The sequence below is a fragment of the Pan paniscus genome, chromosome 5, assembly GCF_029289425.2.
Source record: "Pan paniscus chromosome 5, NHGRI_mPanPan1-v2.0_pri, whole genome shotgun sequence".
Classification (NCBI taxonomy): domain Eukaryota; kingdom Metazoa; phylum Chordata; class Mammalia; order Primates; family Hominidae; genus Pan; species Pan paniscus.
In genome coordinates, this window is record NC_073254.2 from 142984822 (window position 1) to 143002719 (window position 17898).

Here is a 17898-nt window from a genome sequence, read left to right on the forward strand (position 1 = left end):
GATGCTCCCTCTTACCACTCCTATTCAACATACTATTGGAAGTTCTGGCCGGGCAATTAGGCAAGAGAAAGAAGTAAAGGACACTCAAATAGGAAGAGAGGAAGTCAAATTGTCTCTGTTTGCAGATGACATAATTGTATATTTAGAAAACCCCAGCGTCTCAGTCTAAAATCTCCTTAGGCTGATAAGCAACTTCAGCAAAGTCTCAGGATACAAAATCAATGTGCAAAAAATCACAAGCGTACCTATATACCAAAATAGACAGCCAAATCATGAGTGAACTCCCATTCACAATTGCTCCAAAGAGAATAAAATAACTAGAAATACAACTTACAAGGGATGTGAAGGACCTCTTCAAGGAGAACTACAAACCACAGATCAAGGAAATAAGAGAGGACACAAACAAATGAAAAAACATTTTATGCTCATGGATAGGAATAATCAATACCATGAAAATGACCATACTTCCCAAAGTAATTTATAGATTCAATGCTATCCCCATCAAGCTATCATTGACTTTCTTCACAGAATTACAAAAACTACTTTAAATTTCATGGGGAACCAAAAAAGAGCCCATATAACCAAGACAATCCTAAGCAAAAAGAACAAAGCTGGAGGCATCATGCTACCTGACTTCAAACTATACTACAAGGCTACAGTAACCAAAACAGCATGATACCAGTACCAAAACAGATATACAGATCAATGGAACAGAACAGAGCCCTCAGAAATAACACCACACATCTACAGACATAGGCATGGGCAAAGACTTCATGACTAAAACACCAAAAGCAATGGCAACAAAAGCCAAAATTGACAAGTGAGATCTAATTAAACTAAAGAGCTTCTGCCAGCAAAAGAAACTATCATCAGAGTGAACAGGCAACCTACAGAATGGGAGAAAATTTTTGCAGTCTATCCATCTGACAAAGGGCTAATATCCAGAATCTACAAGGAACTTAAACAAATTTATAAGGAAAAAACAACCCCATCAAAAAGTGGGCACAGGATATGAACAGCCACTTCTCAAAAGAAGACATTTATGTGGCCAACAAACATGAAAAAAAGCTCATCAGAAATATGCTGAAAATTAAAGATGAGAAGAGAAAATAAAATCAGGCAGACACAAATAAGAGATTACTTTCAAAGGAATAATGAAAAAATTGAGTTAACTTGACTACAGAAATAAGACAAGCCAGAAAAAAAGAAAAAAAATATTTAAAGTATTGAAAGGAAACAGCTGCTAATTTAGAATCCTATAGCTTACAAATATGTTTTTAGAGTAAAAGTAAAATAACTTTCAGACAAATAAAGCAAATAATTTATAACCCTCAGATCTGTACTAAAGGACACATTATAATGTGTTCAAGTGAAAAAACAAACAAATCACTACTATATGGAAACTCAGAGATACAGGAAGGAATAAAGAAGGGTAAAAAGGATACATATGGGGTTAAATCTAAAGCATTGATTCTCAAATTTCAGTGTAAATTAGAATCATTCAAAGGACTGAGCAGAAAACATTGTGAGTCCCTGAATTTTAGGGAGGATTTCTGATTCAATATGTCAGGCATGGGAGTTTACATTTCTAACAAGTTCTCAGGTAATTCTAATGCTGCTGGTCTGGGACCCACATTTTGGGAACCACTGAGGAATATTGGTTGTATAAAAAAAGTGGAGTTTAAAATTTACATTAAATCACAATCTACTCGCATGTGAAAAATTATTTTTCTGTGACAACAGTTGCGCTGTCTAGTAGGGAAAAAAAGATGATCTTTTTGATAAATAGTCTCCGTAAATGGTACTGAGTAAACAGGTTATTCACATAGAAAAAAATTACTTGACCTATTTCTCACATTATGAGCAAAATACAATCTGGTGAATTGCAAGTCTAAATGTGAAAGGCAACAACAATAAAACTTCTAGACAGTAAACTGGAGAATAAATATCTGAGTAATTATGGGACATTCTAAGCAGGACCTAAAAAGCACTATTCATAGGAGAAAAACTGAATTACCTAAAAATTTAAAATTATGTTGATTAAGAGACAGGGCTAAGAGAGTGAAAGAAACAAGCCATGGACATGGAGAAGATATTCACAACATGTGCAACTGACAAAGGGTTTATATTCATAATCTATAAAGAAGCTCTACAATTCAATATTAAAGCAATCAACGCCCCACTATAAACATCAGCAAAATCTCTGAAATGACACTTCACACAAATAATGTACAAATGGCCCAAAAAACGTGAAAGTTTAACCTCATTAGTAATGGGAAAGCATACCAAAACCATAATGCAATACCCTTGTTCAAAATCAGAATGGATAAAGTTAAAATTATAGACAATAATAAGATTTCTGAGAACATGGCACAGTAAGAACACTCATATATTGCTGGGGGTTGGTGAAACAACCATTTGGAAAACAGTTTGGCATTATTTACTAAATTTGGAGATGCACATTACATATGACCCAGAAATTTTCATTCCTAGGTCTCTCCATGTGCACCAAAAGACATGTGCCAGAATCTTCATACATCATGGTTCATAAGAGCTCCAAACTGAAAACAACCCAAATTTCCCTCCACAGTAGAATGGACACACATATTGTAGTAGGTGTATAAAAATGAAATTCTACGGCTGGGCACGGTGGCTCATGCCTGTAATCCCAGCACTTTGGGAGGCCGAGGCTGGAAGATCATGAAGTCAGGAGTTCATAACTAGCCTAACCAACATGGTTAAACCCTGTCTCTACTAAAAATACAAAAATTAGTCAGGAGTGGTGGCGTGTGCCTGTAATTCCAGCTACTCAGGAGGCTGAGGCAGGAGAATCACTTGAACCTGGGAGGCGCAGGTTGCAGTGAGCCAAGATCACTCCATTGCACTCCAGCCTGGGTGACAGAGGGAGACTCTGTCTCAGGAAAAAAAGAAAGGCAATTTTATGCACCATTACTGAATATGAGGGAGCTGCTACATACAACAACACTGACAAAGACAAATCACACAAATTTAATATTGAATGAAAGAGGTCAGTCATAACATTACATATAAATGATTACATTTAAGTTCAGAAACAGAAAAACAAAATTGTAGTTATTTAGTTGGTAAAATTTAAAAAAAAACAAACAAGGATTACTTTTAAAATAAAGACAGTGTGGCTTCCTTTGCTGGAAAGAGGCCAGTAGTTAGGAGGGGAATGGGAGGGGACTTTCTGGCTACTGACAATGCTTGCTTTCTTAACCTGGTTGGACACTTACATGTGTGTTTCCCTTGTAAGATAGAATTGAGCCGTACATCTTTATTTTGTGCCCCTTTTTGTGCATATATTTTATTTAACAATAAAGGGAATAAAATGTTTTAAAACATAAAGTACTTACTCTACTCATTTTAAATATAGCAGTAAACCAAACTTTTCTTTCTAGTTACTTGAAAACACCTGAAGTCCTTGATTTAATTATTTTTCCAATAATGCTTTAATTAATCCTTTTGTTTAGATAATTTATTCTCATATTCCAGTTCCTACATTACTTTGCATTAATTTGGCAAGGTAGATTAATATTGAATGAAAATCAAATGCTCTGATGTCATCTGAATAAACGCCTTGTTTAATTTTAGATGGCTTCGTGTATTCATTTTGGTTTCAGAACTGAGTTCAAATGTATAAGTAGAGAGAGAATAACAGTATAATCACTAAAGTTTTGTAAATATGATTTAAAAATCTTATATATACCTAACTGACCTGCTCCAACAATCCTACTGGGTGATAGAGACTATTTCTATCATATGTAGATATGTTAAAATAAATCTATTTGAAGTAATTCTATTATTGGTAAATAATAAATAATAAAAATGTCATCCTTCAACCTTCAATACTGGTCATAACATATGCTGGGCCAAAAAATACATTTTATTTTATAAATTCCCTTAAAAATATAGTCTAATATGTCCATCTCAGAGAACAAAATTAAGCAACTGTTTTTTCATCAAGGTGAAAGATCTGAGTTTTAACTTCACTTACAGGCTAACAAGTTAGCTGGCTGTAGTTTCATGGATGCCGATGGAAGATGCAAAACTCCTGACTTCGAGATAAAGGATTTTGTCACTCAGGCATAGCGGGCAGTATGAGCATCTGCATATCTTGCATTGACTGGTCCCCTGAGCTCTAATTCCCACAGATAGCTAAGAAAAGAGGATCAAGTGATACTGGCATAAACAATGGGTGGCATTACAGCAGAATAGCTCTGAGTTTAGGGAATTCAAATAAGCCTGCCTACCTTTTGGTCAGGAGAGAGATATCACAGCTTTCAAGGCTTTGTTTCAGGTGGAGGTACTATCTCTATCTTCCAATATCTTCCAAGACTATTTACTGTACAAATACCCTTGAGAAGACAGTCTAGAAAAAGGGGCAATTAGTGCCTTGGTCATAAGACAGGTAGAAACACAACGGATCCAGGGAGAATTGTCTCTCCATGTTGGTGATGACTAAAACTTCTTCATACAGTTGATACGAAACATAAATTTTCTTCAACCTCTAAAATATTAGAAAAAAATGATTTTTTCAAATTTTTAAAAATGAGAACCAAAAATTTAACAGTTCACATTGCATTCAGCATGCTTGAGAAAGTCATAATCACTTAAAATCCTAGAAGGACCTTATATATAGTGCATATATATAACACACATATACACACACTTAAGTGGTTTATTTTCTGCCTTCCCCATTTAAAACATAAATTCCTTGACAATAATGACTGTGTGTGTGTGTGTGTGTGTGTGTGTGTGTGTGTAATTTATTGTCTTATTCGGGTTCCTACATTAATTTGCATTAATTTAATTAATAAATGCTCTAGCTCTACCATACAACCCTTTCCCTTCTTTCTTTTTGTCAACACCATCGCCATGAGAAGAGCAAAAACAAGTGTGCCTGTATTTTGAGGATTCTCATAGTCATCAACATTGAAAATGACAAGATAAGAAGTGTCAAGATAAGAAAATGACAAAATTTGCTTATCTTCAAGACCACCTCCTATACACAGAATGCAGAAAAATGCCCCACACCTCGTGGAACTCAGTAAATATTAGTTGCATTGAATTAACTTCAATTCAAGACCCCATTCTACAATTTATAAAGTCAAAAGTTGCTCTTAGTAACACGCTCAGTAATATGTGCTGTGTTTTGAAAATAGAAAATATCCCTTTTCCTCAAATCCATAGATAGTCATATTAAGCGCAAGGACTTCTGTTTATTTATAATGATTCTCATATACGGATGCATACAACTGAAGGAAGGATGGTATGTGTTTCCAGAAATATTTGCTTTATGATGAGATATGAGTGAAGTTCCTATTTTTTCTTCCTTTGAGAATTATATTTTTATTATCATTTACCCTAGTGCTCATTTTCATCCTCTTCAACAGAAATTTAGCAGGGAGACTGGTTGAAAAACTATTCATATAAGTTCCTCCGGAGGCTTAATCATCAGTACATTGCCTTGGAACCACTCTGGTGTTTTCTAAATTAAATATCTCTGTCTACAACAAATGCGAAAAGTACAGAATGTTTCCGTACTCCTTCTACATCAAAATTGCCTCCTACAGGAACGAGAAAATGCGTGTCAATGTGAATTACCGTCTACAACAGCTACTCTCCAGGCCGATCTGGGGTCTTGCACACAAAGGGCGAGAGAGGGGCGTGGGGAGGCTGGAAAGCATGGTTGCCCCGCCTGGCCCGGCGACGCCCGCTCAGCAGCCTGCTGAGGAGTGGGGACGAAGAGCAGCCTAAACTTAGGGCTCGGGATATTTCGATGCCACCCAAATTGCCGTCCTACCCCAACGAGGCAGGGAAAGGAGCGGAGCGCGCGCGCGAGCTGAGTGAGTGCTTACGTCGCAGCGAGATCTGTGCTGGGATAATTAGAGAGGAGTTGGGCTGAGCCGAGTCCTCTTTCAGCAGCAGCAGCCGGAGCCGCCGCCGCAGCCCGGTGGGGCGCCCCTGACTCGGACCGCTCGGGAGAGCCCCAGGAGAGGCCAGCGCCGCGCAGCAGCCGACCCGCTGCGCCGACCTCCCCGGCTGCTCCCGGAGGGCTCACAAAGGCGGTGGCCGCCCGAGTGGCCTTCTCCATCCAGGCGTTCGCGTCCTCCTCCCCACCTTCTCTCCCGAAGGCGAAAATGGCAGGGCCAGGCGAGAACCTGGGACAGCGGTGGCCCTAGCCCTGCGATCCTCACCCCTCCTGCTGGGAGAGGCTGCGGGCTGCCCGCGGACGATGTGGCCGCGGCTGCTCCCGAGCTCATCTTCGGCCCGGGTCCCCGCCGCCACCCCTCTTCTCTGCTCCTTCCATCCCGCCCAGAGGAGTTGATGCCGCTGCCGCCGCCGCCGCCGCTGCTGAAGCCGCGGCTGATGGATGCCAGGGAGTGCCGCATTGCTTAGCGACCCCGCCTCCGGGTTTGCTGGTAGGAGCGGCTGCTCTTTCTTCTTTCTTGCTTTGGGGTTTTATAGAAAAGATAAGGACATTTTTATTTTATTCTTCACAACGTCCTCCCCTTCTCTTCGTTTTTGAAATGTGCATTCCCAGAGATATCCCCGGTCCCCTCCCTCCCCCTCCCCCCTTTTCTCCAACCCCGCGGCAAGTCCGTGGAAATGAAGGGCTAGAGGAAGGCAGAAGTTGGGGGTGGGGTTGGGGGAGCCCACGCTGGTACCAACGCCACCAGAACCCCTGCTGGTGCCTTATGAGATCACGGTGTATCTCAGAGGGGTGGTGGGAAGGTGCGCTATCTGCAGAGTCTTCACCTAATTGGATCACAATAATCTTAAATAAATCACACAAATTTGTCTTTTAAAAATAGCGTCTTTGAATAAGTAGGGGGAGAAATAATCTCCTTTCTCCCCCCTCTTTCTCTCTGTCTCTTTTTCTTTCTGGCAAAGATGATCTCTCTCCGCCCTGGAGCTCAGCGCTGAAGAGCTACCTTATTATTAATCAGAATTTCCATCGCCACCCCTGGCAGGCGTATCCTTCAGCAGGGACCGCAGGAACATTCACAGTGCAGGGGCTGAGATGTGCGTGGGGGTTGTTTTTGTTACATCTTGGAAGAGAAGAGAAGAGGACAGTACCAAGATCAGAACCACCCGTGCTAGGTGGAATTAGGGGTGATTTGTTAGGAAAGAGAAAGGACAAGAAGAGGAGTGCGGAGCCCTTCAGGGGTTCACATCTCTTTAAAGGAAAGGAAAGAGGGAGCCAAAGTAGGGTGTTGTATTTTAGGGGGCGGAGGAAGAAGTTTACACTCCCCAGCCCCCCAGCTTTGCTGGGGGAAAGCAGGAGCAACAGGGCACTTGATTGGACACCAAGATTATTAATTTCCTGTAGGGGAGAGGAAGCAGGCAGCAGGAGGTCTGGGGGCTGGAGTCTGGTGGGTGGCAAGGACCAGGTTTGCTCTGGGACAGTCAACAAGGTCTTCTGAGGGAAAGCTCGGAGATAGGCAGAACAATGACTCATTTGCAAGCCGGTCTCTCCCCTGAGACCCTGGAGAAAGCTCGCCTGGAGCTCAATGAAAACCCAGACACGCTGCACCAGGACATCCAGGAGGTGAGGGATATGGTCATCACCAGGCCGGACATCGGCTTTCTGCGCACGGATGATGCCTTCATCTTACGCTTCTTGCGGGCTAGGAAGTTTCATCACTTTGAGGCCTTCCGCCTCCTGGCGCAGTACTTTGAGTACCGGCAGCAGAACCTGGACATGTTCAAAAGCTTTAAGGCCACCGACCCTGGCATCAAGCAGGCACTGAAGGATGGCTTCCCTGGGGGCCTGGCCAATCTGGACCACTATGGCAGGAAGATTCTAGTCCTTTTTGCTGCCAATTGGGATCAGAGCAGGTAAATCCTAAATCCAAACTTGTATTCTCCTTTTACTCTCCCATTTTCCAGAATTTACCCCGAGTAGTGTCATGGTTTTGTAGATTTGATATTTTTGTTTATTTGGCTTGGAGAAAAGAGAAACAAACCAGGAGATGAGTTTTTGGTGGGCACCCTGGGAAGGGAGGAGGGCTTGTATTTTTACTTTTAAAACTTACTTCACTAACACCCACTTTCTACTGCAGCTTTAAGGTGCTACCTTAACCACGTTATTGCACGGAGATCTAAATCACTTAACTTGTAAATAAAGCTTCTCTATATGTTTCACCTTCTGAAAAAGTTTATTGGGCTGGATAAACCAGTAAGAAAATGGGGACAACTTTTCCTCCTTCTTCCTAAAAAAATTCTTAAACTAGACCCATCATCATTGTCATCATCATCATCATCATCCTCTCTTTGGTACTGACGTTTTATCTTTTAAGCATAGCCTGGCGTTCGACCAAAAGCAAGTAGTTTTGTTGCTTGGGAAGTTCTCTGTTTGGTGATGTGTAGAAGAAGGAATAATATGATTTGTGTCCCTTCAATGATGAAAGGAAGAGTTGCATCCTCTGTCGCTGAGCATGCCTGCTGACACTGAAAATGTACACTGACTGGTGTATGTGTTCTACACCTGCCACTAATCTAAAGAATCTGTCTCCTGTCTCATGTGATTTTTCATCTTTTGGAAGGAAGTGGAAAATATTCAGATGTGTCAGTTGGTGGACTTTTTGAGCTCATGTGCTACTTAATAGAGAAGAAATAATATTCTTTTTATCTACATTATTACAGAAAAATGCAGACAATGACACTTCTCTGTCCTCCTTCAGAACTGTTTTCTCAGACTGAAAGATATAAGAAATCATAAAAGGCTCTTGTGTAAGGTAGTTTCAATTAAGTTCAAAGTTAAATATATTTCATGGGACTTAAAATGCTACCAGAGCTATGAATCATAAGAAGCTGCTTGTTAAAACATTGGTGTATTTTTAGTTCTGTGAATGGTGACTTTCAATGCATCTGGTTAGTTTAAATCATCTCTGGAGCCATCGTACAAGACATTTACAGTTACCAAGAGGGCTTATGGATCATAGAGATTTCCAGATAGGCTTCCGAGTCTTGGTATCTTAGAATGTAAACTAATATTTTTAATTATTTTTTCTCTCATTTTATTGTGATTTTTTTCCCTGTAATTCTAGGTTGAGAATCACTCCAATTTTTTTAGGCAAATAGAAAGACAAACTACTCCCTGAAGATTCATAATGCTAAGAAACTCATACAGAGTTAGCCATTCAGAGGGAATGGAGTTTTGTTGCTTACTTTGGCCAGTTATAGAGATGTTATTCCACTTTTTATCAGGTAGCTTAAAATTTTAAAGAATTACAACTTTTTATCCATTGACCACAATTTTTGTTTAAAAATATTTTCTTTTCATCATAAAAGTACATTGTAGGATCATGCAAATCAATGACTGTGTATAACAGAACTGAAAAATTTTATTCAAGAAAAAACTAATATTCTGTATGTCAGATTGGAACTTTGTTAATTGAGCTATAGTGAAATGGAAACTGGAAATTTTATATTTATATAAATCTTGAAGTCTGTTAGAGATACCATTATGGAGGCAGATTGCATTCAGAGAGGCATACATATATATCAGACCTATTTTCATGAATTTCTATAAGTGAACTAATATTCGTAATTATTTGTAAACCTAATTAAGATGAAAGTCACTTATAGTTTTCATATATATGAGAAGGTGATAATTCTGAATTTATTAAAGACACTGTGTTTTAGTTGTCTATCTCATGCTTCCATATAAAGGGCAGACAACTAGTAATCAAATTCTCTTTCCCTAGAAATCTATAATGGAAAGGGAGTTAATAACTGATATATAGAATTATATTTCATTAAACTTACACATAATCTTAAATACTAAAATGTTGTGTGTTAGAACAAAATGAGAAGCTGTGTTCTGTAGAAATTTCCTGTCAAGATGTCTAGACTTGTAATTATGAATTCTATTTCTATGGTTGGAAATAAACAGGTATAATCAAGAAATTATCACACATCAAGGTGAAAAGGTATACAAGTGATTTAGAGCTTAGTCAAAATTTCAGTTGAGTTTCTTCCTATATTAAAAAAAAAAATTCCCTCTTCTTTCCCACCTTCCTTTTATCCCAAATCTACATAACCCAATGACAGGGACTAGTAGACAAACAGATCTGTCATCTTTGCACCCTCTATAAACCTTTATCACTGGAGCATGTGCACAAAAACGTCCTTGGCTCCTGCTCTGAAACTCAAAGGACAGCTGCCTTTCTGCCAATGCCAGGATGTTACCAACCCTTCTTAGCCTGAATCCCTTTCCTCTACCCTGATGGCTCCTTGACTCCTACAGAAGTCTGCCTCTTTCCCTAGGTGTTTAAGTTACTATTATTGCTCTGTTAGGTGGATAATGCCATGTGCTAGTTTCTCTTATCCTTCATCCCTCCCCTGTTCTGTGAGTGAGATGTTCTCACCTTCCAGGCCCTGATCCCACCAATCCAAAGCTACCTGGATTTCTCCAGAAGACTGCATGTCTGAAAATAATCCTGGCAACATTCTTTGAGTTGTTAAGTGAATCACCTGGCTTTCAACAACTTTCTTAAAAAGTAGCCTGTTTTAAAGAAACAGTGTGTGAGAAGTGTAGATGATTACATAGGTAAATTCTAGAAATGAGGCAGAAGAAAATGCCTCAGTTTATTTGGAAAACAGGTTATTTATAACTTTCCAACTACAAAAGGAAAAACAAGATTTTATGAATTTTGAAACAATTCATAAAGACCCCCAACAGAATTGATCTAACAAAAAGACTGTCATGTTATTATATTTAGTACAGCACTTGAACTAGAGTAGATGCTCAATAAATATTTGAGTTGAATTGAGTTATGCATTTGTATAAAAAGAATTCTGAGTAGAGATTTATTTGATATACGCTTTCTCCTATATGAAATTTGTAGGACAGTTTTCTGTGCTCTTCAGGACGCTGAAAACAGTAAAAGCGTGTGAGACAGTGACTATAAATAAAATAGTGTCTGTTTCTGCTGCAATTTAGTGTAGTTTACTTTTAGGTTATTGTAAAGAATTGGATGATTTCCAAAGCCTTTTTGAGAGACATGGCATCATTAAGAAGACTAACGTAAAATCCTAATATTTACAGTGTACCCGCCTTCTAACAAATCTAAAAAAAAAATGGAAATACTCAAATGTCAAAATGAGTTGCAGTGTGGCCTGTGGTTCTTCCAAAAAACAATAGGGCAAGCCCAGATGACCTGTTACATTTATTGAGCTCTACCTTGGAAAAGACTCATATAATTTTATCTCCTTTTAGATTGCCTTATATAATTTCTGACAACAAAAATAAATGCCATGGAATTAAAAACGATTTGACTGTTACACTGCATCACAAAGATGCTTTCGTCCTCCATGTATTGCATATTGTTTTCCTTCCTAAATGATAGTGACCTGCTTAGGACTCAGCAAATACCTTCAAATGGTTCGCAGGATCTTATCAACAGGTGTGAGGATAAGGTGCCGTAAAGCTAGCAGAGGTAACACTGCTGGAGAAAAGGAAGCTTAGAAAGAAAGTACATGGCATTCTAGGTCCTAGAGCATGCAAGCATGTATCTAAGAAATTGAAATCCACTGTCACATAATTGTTGGAGATATTCATGATTGAAATTGTGTCACCTGAAACATAATGATGATAGGAAGTGTCAGAGTTCACCTGTAAGTTGTCAGCCTGCAAGTCATATTTTATTTCTCTAGATCTCATTAGAAGTATATACTTCACTATACTTTAGTACAGCAAACAACCATTTATCTGGAATATGGTTAATAGTCATTAGAAACACTAATTCTCAGTAATTCTCTGAACTTTAGTATAGCAAACAACCATTTATCTGGAATCTAGTTAATGGCCATTCGAAAACAAACACAGTTAGAACCAAAATGATTCTTAGTATGGTGGCAATCCAGAAAGCACTGGCCACCTTGCATGGTCTTTGGCTTATCGTAGTGGACAGTGATTACCACTTATAGTAGTGAAGCTCTGGAAGGGGCAGAAAACTGATTGGTCAGACATTGATATGATACTCTAACTTATCCTGGAATTTGCCCAAAAACTTGTCAGTTTGCTCCTATTGTGTGGCTTTTTCATTCAAAAGCAAACATTGTATGAATGGTTGCTATTTGTGGTTCAGTTTGAATTATGATTATGCTTGCATTTACTAAAATAATATGGCCAATGTTCAGAATAGAAGGTTATGGTGATGATAACTTACAATTTAAAACATAGCCATAGACTACACAGATGTGCATTAATGCCAATCACAAAGCTTTACTCATCTCTGGAATTGTACTAAAAATAATAAAATAAAATATAGTAAAATAAAATGAACAGGAATAGATTAAAACAGTCCAGGGCAATTATCCAGATAATTATGGAGAAATATTTTTACTCCGCAACAAAAAAAGCAAAAAAATAAGAAGTTTAATTTTTCAGCTTAATTTTTCAAGAATTCTTTTCTCAGTTTATTAACATATTAAATAATTCCCAGCTTTTTGCTTCACATTGTCATACCTACTGGCAGAGTCTGGAGTCTAGGAGTCCTTTTCGTAAAAATTCCGGAGGCATGGCTTTGCCGTCTTTTGGGTGGATACTGGTTAGGGCAAAACCACAAATGGCAGATATGTATTCCATGGGACTTCTCTCCCAGCAGAGCTTCCATCTTGCTTCCTTTCAGGGAAACTCTTTTAACAAATCCTCTGCTAACTGCAACTTATTCCAAACTATACTCTTGGTACATATCATGGCAAATAGGGGAGGAAAAAAAGTTGTCCTGAGAAATGTTGGAGGAATACCGTGATGAATCTCTGCAAAAATAGGACAATCTCCAAAAACTGGGGCAATTATGCAATAATTAGTAAAATAATCCTGAAATAACAGCAAAAACTACAAGTGCCAACCTTCAGTAGGACGTTGACTAAGGCTGGCCTGAGCCAAGCTATTTTCATGTTTCAAAATCAACTTTAAAGAAGGTCGAAAAGCAAAGGACTTGAGGTTACTACGGTGTCCTGAAAGGATGCCTCAAAAGAAATGTTTAAAGATATTTTAAAACATGAGCCAATAGTTAGTATATTAAGAAGTTATCCTTAGTAAATTAATACATCTCCTCCTTTCTGTGGGAAATGTTAAATTATCTTACTTTACTGAGGGCAGGTACATCTATTTCACTATTATAGTAAGTGGCTATTACACTATTATCGTAACATGAAGGAAAGGATACTCCTGTATGTGGGATCGTTATGACACCATATGACAAACTGAGTGATTAATATTTTGGTCAAATTAATTGAAAAAAATACACTTTGGTTGAGAATTTGTTATGTACATGGCATTTTAGTAGGTACTGGGGGCAAATAAAGACATATACTTTGTACTTTTAAGCAATATGTAACCTCTCTGGGAAGAAAAAACATGTAAAGCTGAGTAACTATCAGAGGTCATATGCAGCTAATGAGGACACTGTTTACCAGTGCTAGAAGCTGGGGACAGGTGGGCAGCTGTGGGCTACTCAGTGTTGTGTAGGAAAGACATTGCCTGCTTGGTTAACTGAATTCAACATTTATTGTTCCATTTTATTCATTATTCATTTCAAAATAATTCTACTGTGTGTATTGTAGCAATTAAGTACTTCACTCATGATCATACAACTGGTAAGTGAATTAGTCGCTTTTTGTGTGTGTGTGTAGACAGTTACCAACCTAAATCTAGGGAAAGGCAAATGTATAAAAAAATCAAATTCTGATAATTAAAGATAATTCCATCTATGGTTTAGAAGATCTCGATTAAATATAACAAAACAGGCAATTAGGAACAGAACGTTAAGATGGAAGAATAAACTTTCTGAAATCAAAGACTTTAGTAACTAGATGTTTGCTTAGAGTACTTGGCCCTGATAAAAAGAATTGCCTTTCTGATGTGTTTGTATTCTCCCAGCACAATTCTGTTTTATTTTATTTTATTTTTTGGTGGCAATAGATGCAAAAGTTTTTTCTTTACCCGTCTTCTTCAGAGAAAGACATTTTGCCCGCAGATGTTTCATTTCCAACAATTCTCTTGTTCTCACTCACCTACGTTCCCACAGCAGTAAAATTAAAGCAAGGCTCAGACATCTAATCTTCTGTGCTCAGTAATACAAGCCAGACAGATGAAATTTCAAGAGTTCATATTTATTCCAGGGATTGTAGATTTAGCCATTTCTTATTCTGAGTCCTAAGGATGTCTTATTGCTTTTCCTCCACCAAAGCTCCCTATTGTGGTGAGGCTGGAGAGTGCCAGGATACTGACTTCCTGATCTCCTATTTTCTGACATATATATTATGCTACCATGAAAAAGCAGACCAGGCCAGGCACGGTGGCTCACGCCTGTAATGCCAGCACTTTGGGAGGCCAAGGCGGGTAGATCACCTGAGGTCAGGAGTTGGATACCAGCCTGGCCAACATGGTGAAACCCCGTCTTTACTAAAAATACAAAAAACAGCCAGGCCTGGTGGCAGGCGCCTGTAATCCCAGCTACTTGGGAGGCCGAGGCAAGAGAATCACTTGAACCCAGGAGGTGGAGGTTTCAGTGAGCTGAGATCGTGCCATTGCACTCCAGCCTGCGCGACAAGAGCAAAACTCTATCTCCAAAAATAACAAAAACAAAAAAACAAACAAAAAAAAGACCAATTATCTATTCATCAAACTCTGTTCTGAGTAGGAGGCACCATGGAGAGGGAAAGAGCACTGGTCTATGTGGTATCAGAAAGATTTGGCTTCGAATCTAGGTTTCCCGTTTTTCCTAAGGTGATTTAAAGCAAACTGTTTAATTTTCTCTGAGACCCTCTGTCCTCATCTGTAAAATAATAAGAACAAATCCAGCTCAGAGATTTTGCAATTGTTTTGAGATTAAGATAATGCATTTGAAATTGCTTTGGAAATCTTAAACTATTACCCAGATAGACATATTGTTATTATTACCACTCAGTAATATAAAACACCTAGAAGGCTTCATCAGCTTTACCACTAATAATACCCTGAGGCATTAATAAAGGTAATTTTTCTCCTTTTTTCCCCTCCCCCTAGCACCTTCTACTATGAAGTGCTTCAGACATTAGAAAATGTGGCTTAATGAAAACTGAGGGGTGGGGGAAGCCTTAATAAAGAATTTAATAATGGCTGATTGATTTAGTGACAAAGAGAAATTGCTGGTGTTAGGCTGCTCAATGCGATGCCAAGATGCTAGTTTTTTCTTGTCATGCTGAAAAGGTTGAAAAGTAGAGGGATATGACCTATTTGTCATTAAGTTGATCTTTGCACTGATTGAAAGCTGTGGTAGAGGAGGAGATGCTGAGAACCCCAGCAAAGAAGCATGGGTCAGGTAGTCACCAAAAAAATTGCATGGCCAGAGGCAGGAGAAGAAGCTTCTCTGATCTAAAAAATTGAGGGGGCTCCTGGCTGCAGGCAGGGTGCCACCCCTCCACAGTGTGGCAGGACAAGGCTCTTGTCCTCTTTCTGGTCCAGGAGCATGTTTTGTATTGGGCTGGCAGGGAAGCCTTAAGTGAATGTTATATTTAAATGATGCCATTATGGCACTTTGATGACTGTAAATGTAGATATAGGTAAGATAAAGCAGCGTGGTCTATGCCCTTGGGAAATAGTTTGATTTTAACATATATTATTGTGCACCCACAGTGTGCAGCGAACAGTATTTGGCGCTGAAGATAGAAAGTGGTATCAAACAGTGAAAGAGTTTTTAAGCTAAGCTTATATATCTGGGGCCATAGAACAAACACTGAAGCACTATAATTTCAGAATATGAGAGAGAGGGCGCTGAGGTCTCCAGCAGGTCGAGACAATCTTGCAGAGCAGGGAAAGCTGGTGGCGGGCCCAGAGAAGGGTAGAGCTTAGGTGAGGTGAAAAGGAAGGGGAATGTTCCCCTAGATTTAAGTGAACTTAAAGCATCGGAGTGTACCAGCTTGTTGGGGGTTGAATATGACAAGACCTTGACAGCTGGGGTGAGCCTATGCATGGGTGTACAAAACAAGAAGTATGGTTATTAAGGGAATGGTGTAGTTTTGAAAGAGCCATGGGGGAGTGGTGTTGTGTGCAGGACAATTTTTCAGGCCAATTAATGTTTTAGGACAATTTATCTCACAATAGAGGGTAGGCAAGATTTCTGGAAGAGAAAGATGGGAGAGAAAGAAAAAGAGACACAAGTGCCATTATATTAGGAAATAAAGCTAGGACTCTAGTAGAAAGAGTTAGATGCCAAAGATGTATAAATATATAAAAGACAAAAAAAAATTAGGACTTGGTGAATAAATGTAGAGGGAGAAGGAAAGGGAATATTTGAGAATGATTCTTCATTAATTGATTAATGTACGCAATCCCAGAGGAAAATGGGAGACACTAAATTGAGTTACACTAATATATGTCAGGTAGCAAGGAGTCACTAAGGTGCTGATGTTCAGATGGCAACTAGAAAGATGAGGATGTTGCACAGGACTGACACTAGCTCTGTGGATATCGAGCCGTCACCAATGTATTGGCCAAGGGGATGAGTGCATGATTTGGTAACTCCAGGAGATACTATATGATGACAGCAGGGGAACAAAGTCTTATTTCTACATTTGGATGATCGCAGCAGGGAACCAAAGATGAAAGATAATAGACTGACCAGAAAAGTGGAAGGAAAAAAAGTTCAATGCAGCGTCACAGAACCAAATAGAAGAGTTTCAACAGCAATAATCGCAGAAAATATTTATGGTTTCTATTATATGTCAAGTACTGTTAAAAACTTTACATATATTATTTTGTTTCATTTTGTCCTCACAATAATTCTATGAAGTTAAGTGGTTAAAAAGTACAAAAAGCAAGTATGGAATATGTGATTGTTGAAAAAGCAAAAGTCATACAATTGTAGAAGTCATAGAAGTTAACATTTATTGTTTGCTATGTGCTACCCATTGGGCTAAGTAGTTTACATTCTGTCCTATGAGGTAACTATTATTATCATCATTTTTAAAAGAGAAAATGGAGACTTAGAAAAGTTCAGTAACTTCAAGGTGTATGAGACTAAGCTGCGATTAGACAAATAATCAAGGATCTCCATTTTATTTTGTATTTGTTAATAGCTGTGAGTTTTACTTTAAAAAGGCTTTTAAGTTACATAAACATGCCCCAAATAATTAATTCATGAATATATATCCTACTGTGCAAGGAAGACTGATTTCATAACTGAAAAATTTCAAGAGGTATTAGATGTTTTCCTTCTGATTGCACAGGTAGTACACAGTTGCTATGGGTATTAAAGTCTGCTTCATATGTTTTTTATGTGTTCTAGCAGCTTTTATTCTTTTCAAGAGCAGTATTCTACATAGTCTGGTGTCAGTTGTAAAATTTCTTATTGGTGTCATGATTTCTTCTTACTACATGCTACACAGCATTCTTTTCACAAATTCAAATTTTACTTAATGCTATTTTGAGAAGCACAATCAGGAGTCAAGAGCTGCAATTATGTGCTAGTTTTGATTTATAGCTTTCTTTCAGCATACAAGAGAAGAATAACAATGGTGGAACTCACACAATTTCAATGTAAACCCCAAACATGAACAAGTAGAGTATTTCATTGTAGTGACCTCTAATTTGTAAATTATAACGGTTAAAATAATTTTAAATAGGAGAGTATGGCAGGAGTCCTGAAGAGATAAAATTCATAGATGCTACATTTCTTTGGAAGATATTTTACAGATTCTGGCAAGATCCTGTGTAGTACTGTTCTGCTGAGGAATAGCCTGCTGAGCTGCTAATGGTAATAATGTGAGATGTTTGACAACAGAGGACTGGAGTTAAGTCAAGAGTGGTTTTGACCTGCCCATTGAATGGAGTTAGCTAGTGTATTTTTATGTTTCTTTTTCTAAACTTCTAAATTA

At 38.5% G+C, this 17898-nt stretch overlaps 1 protein-coding gene across 1 annotated transcript in view; it reads left to right on the forward strand.

The window, feature by feature from the left end:
* The first annotated feature begins 6306 nt into the window (after positions 1-6306).
* Positions 6307-17898, forward strand: part of CLVS2 (clavesin 2) — an 81609-nt gene continuing 70017 nt past the window's right edge. Inside the window, exons 1-2 of the mRNA XM_003827601.6 lie at positions 6307-6446; positions 6919-7866. Coding sequence (XP_003827649.1) covers positions 7478-7866 — 389 coding nt within the window. The 5' untranslated portion in view covers positions 6307-6446; positions 6919-7477. The remainder of the gene's footprint in view (positions 6447-6918; positions 7867-17898) is intronic.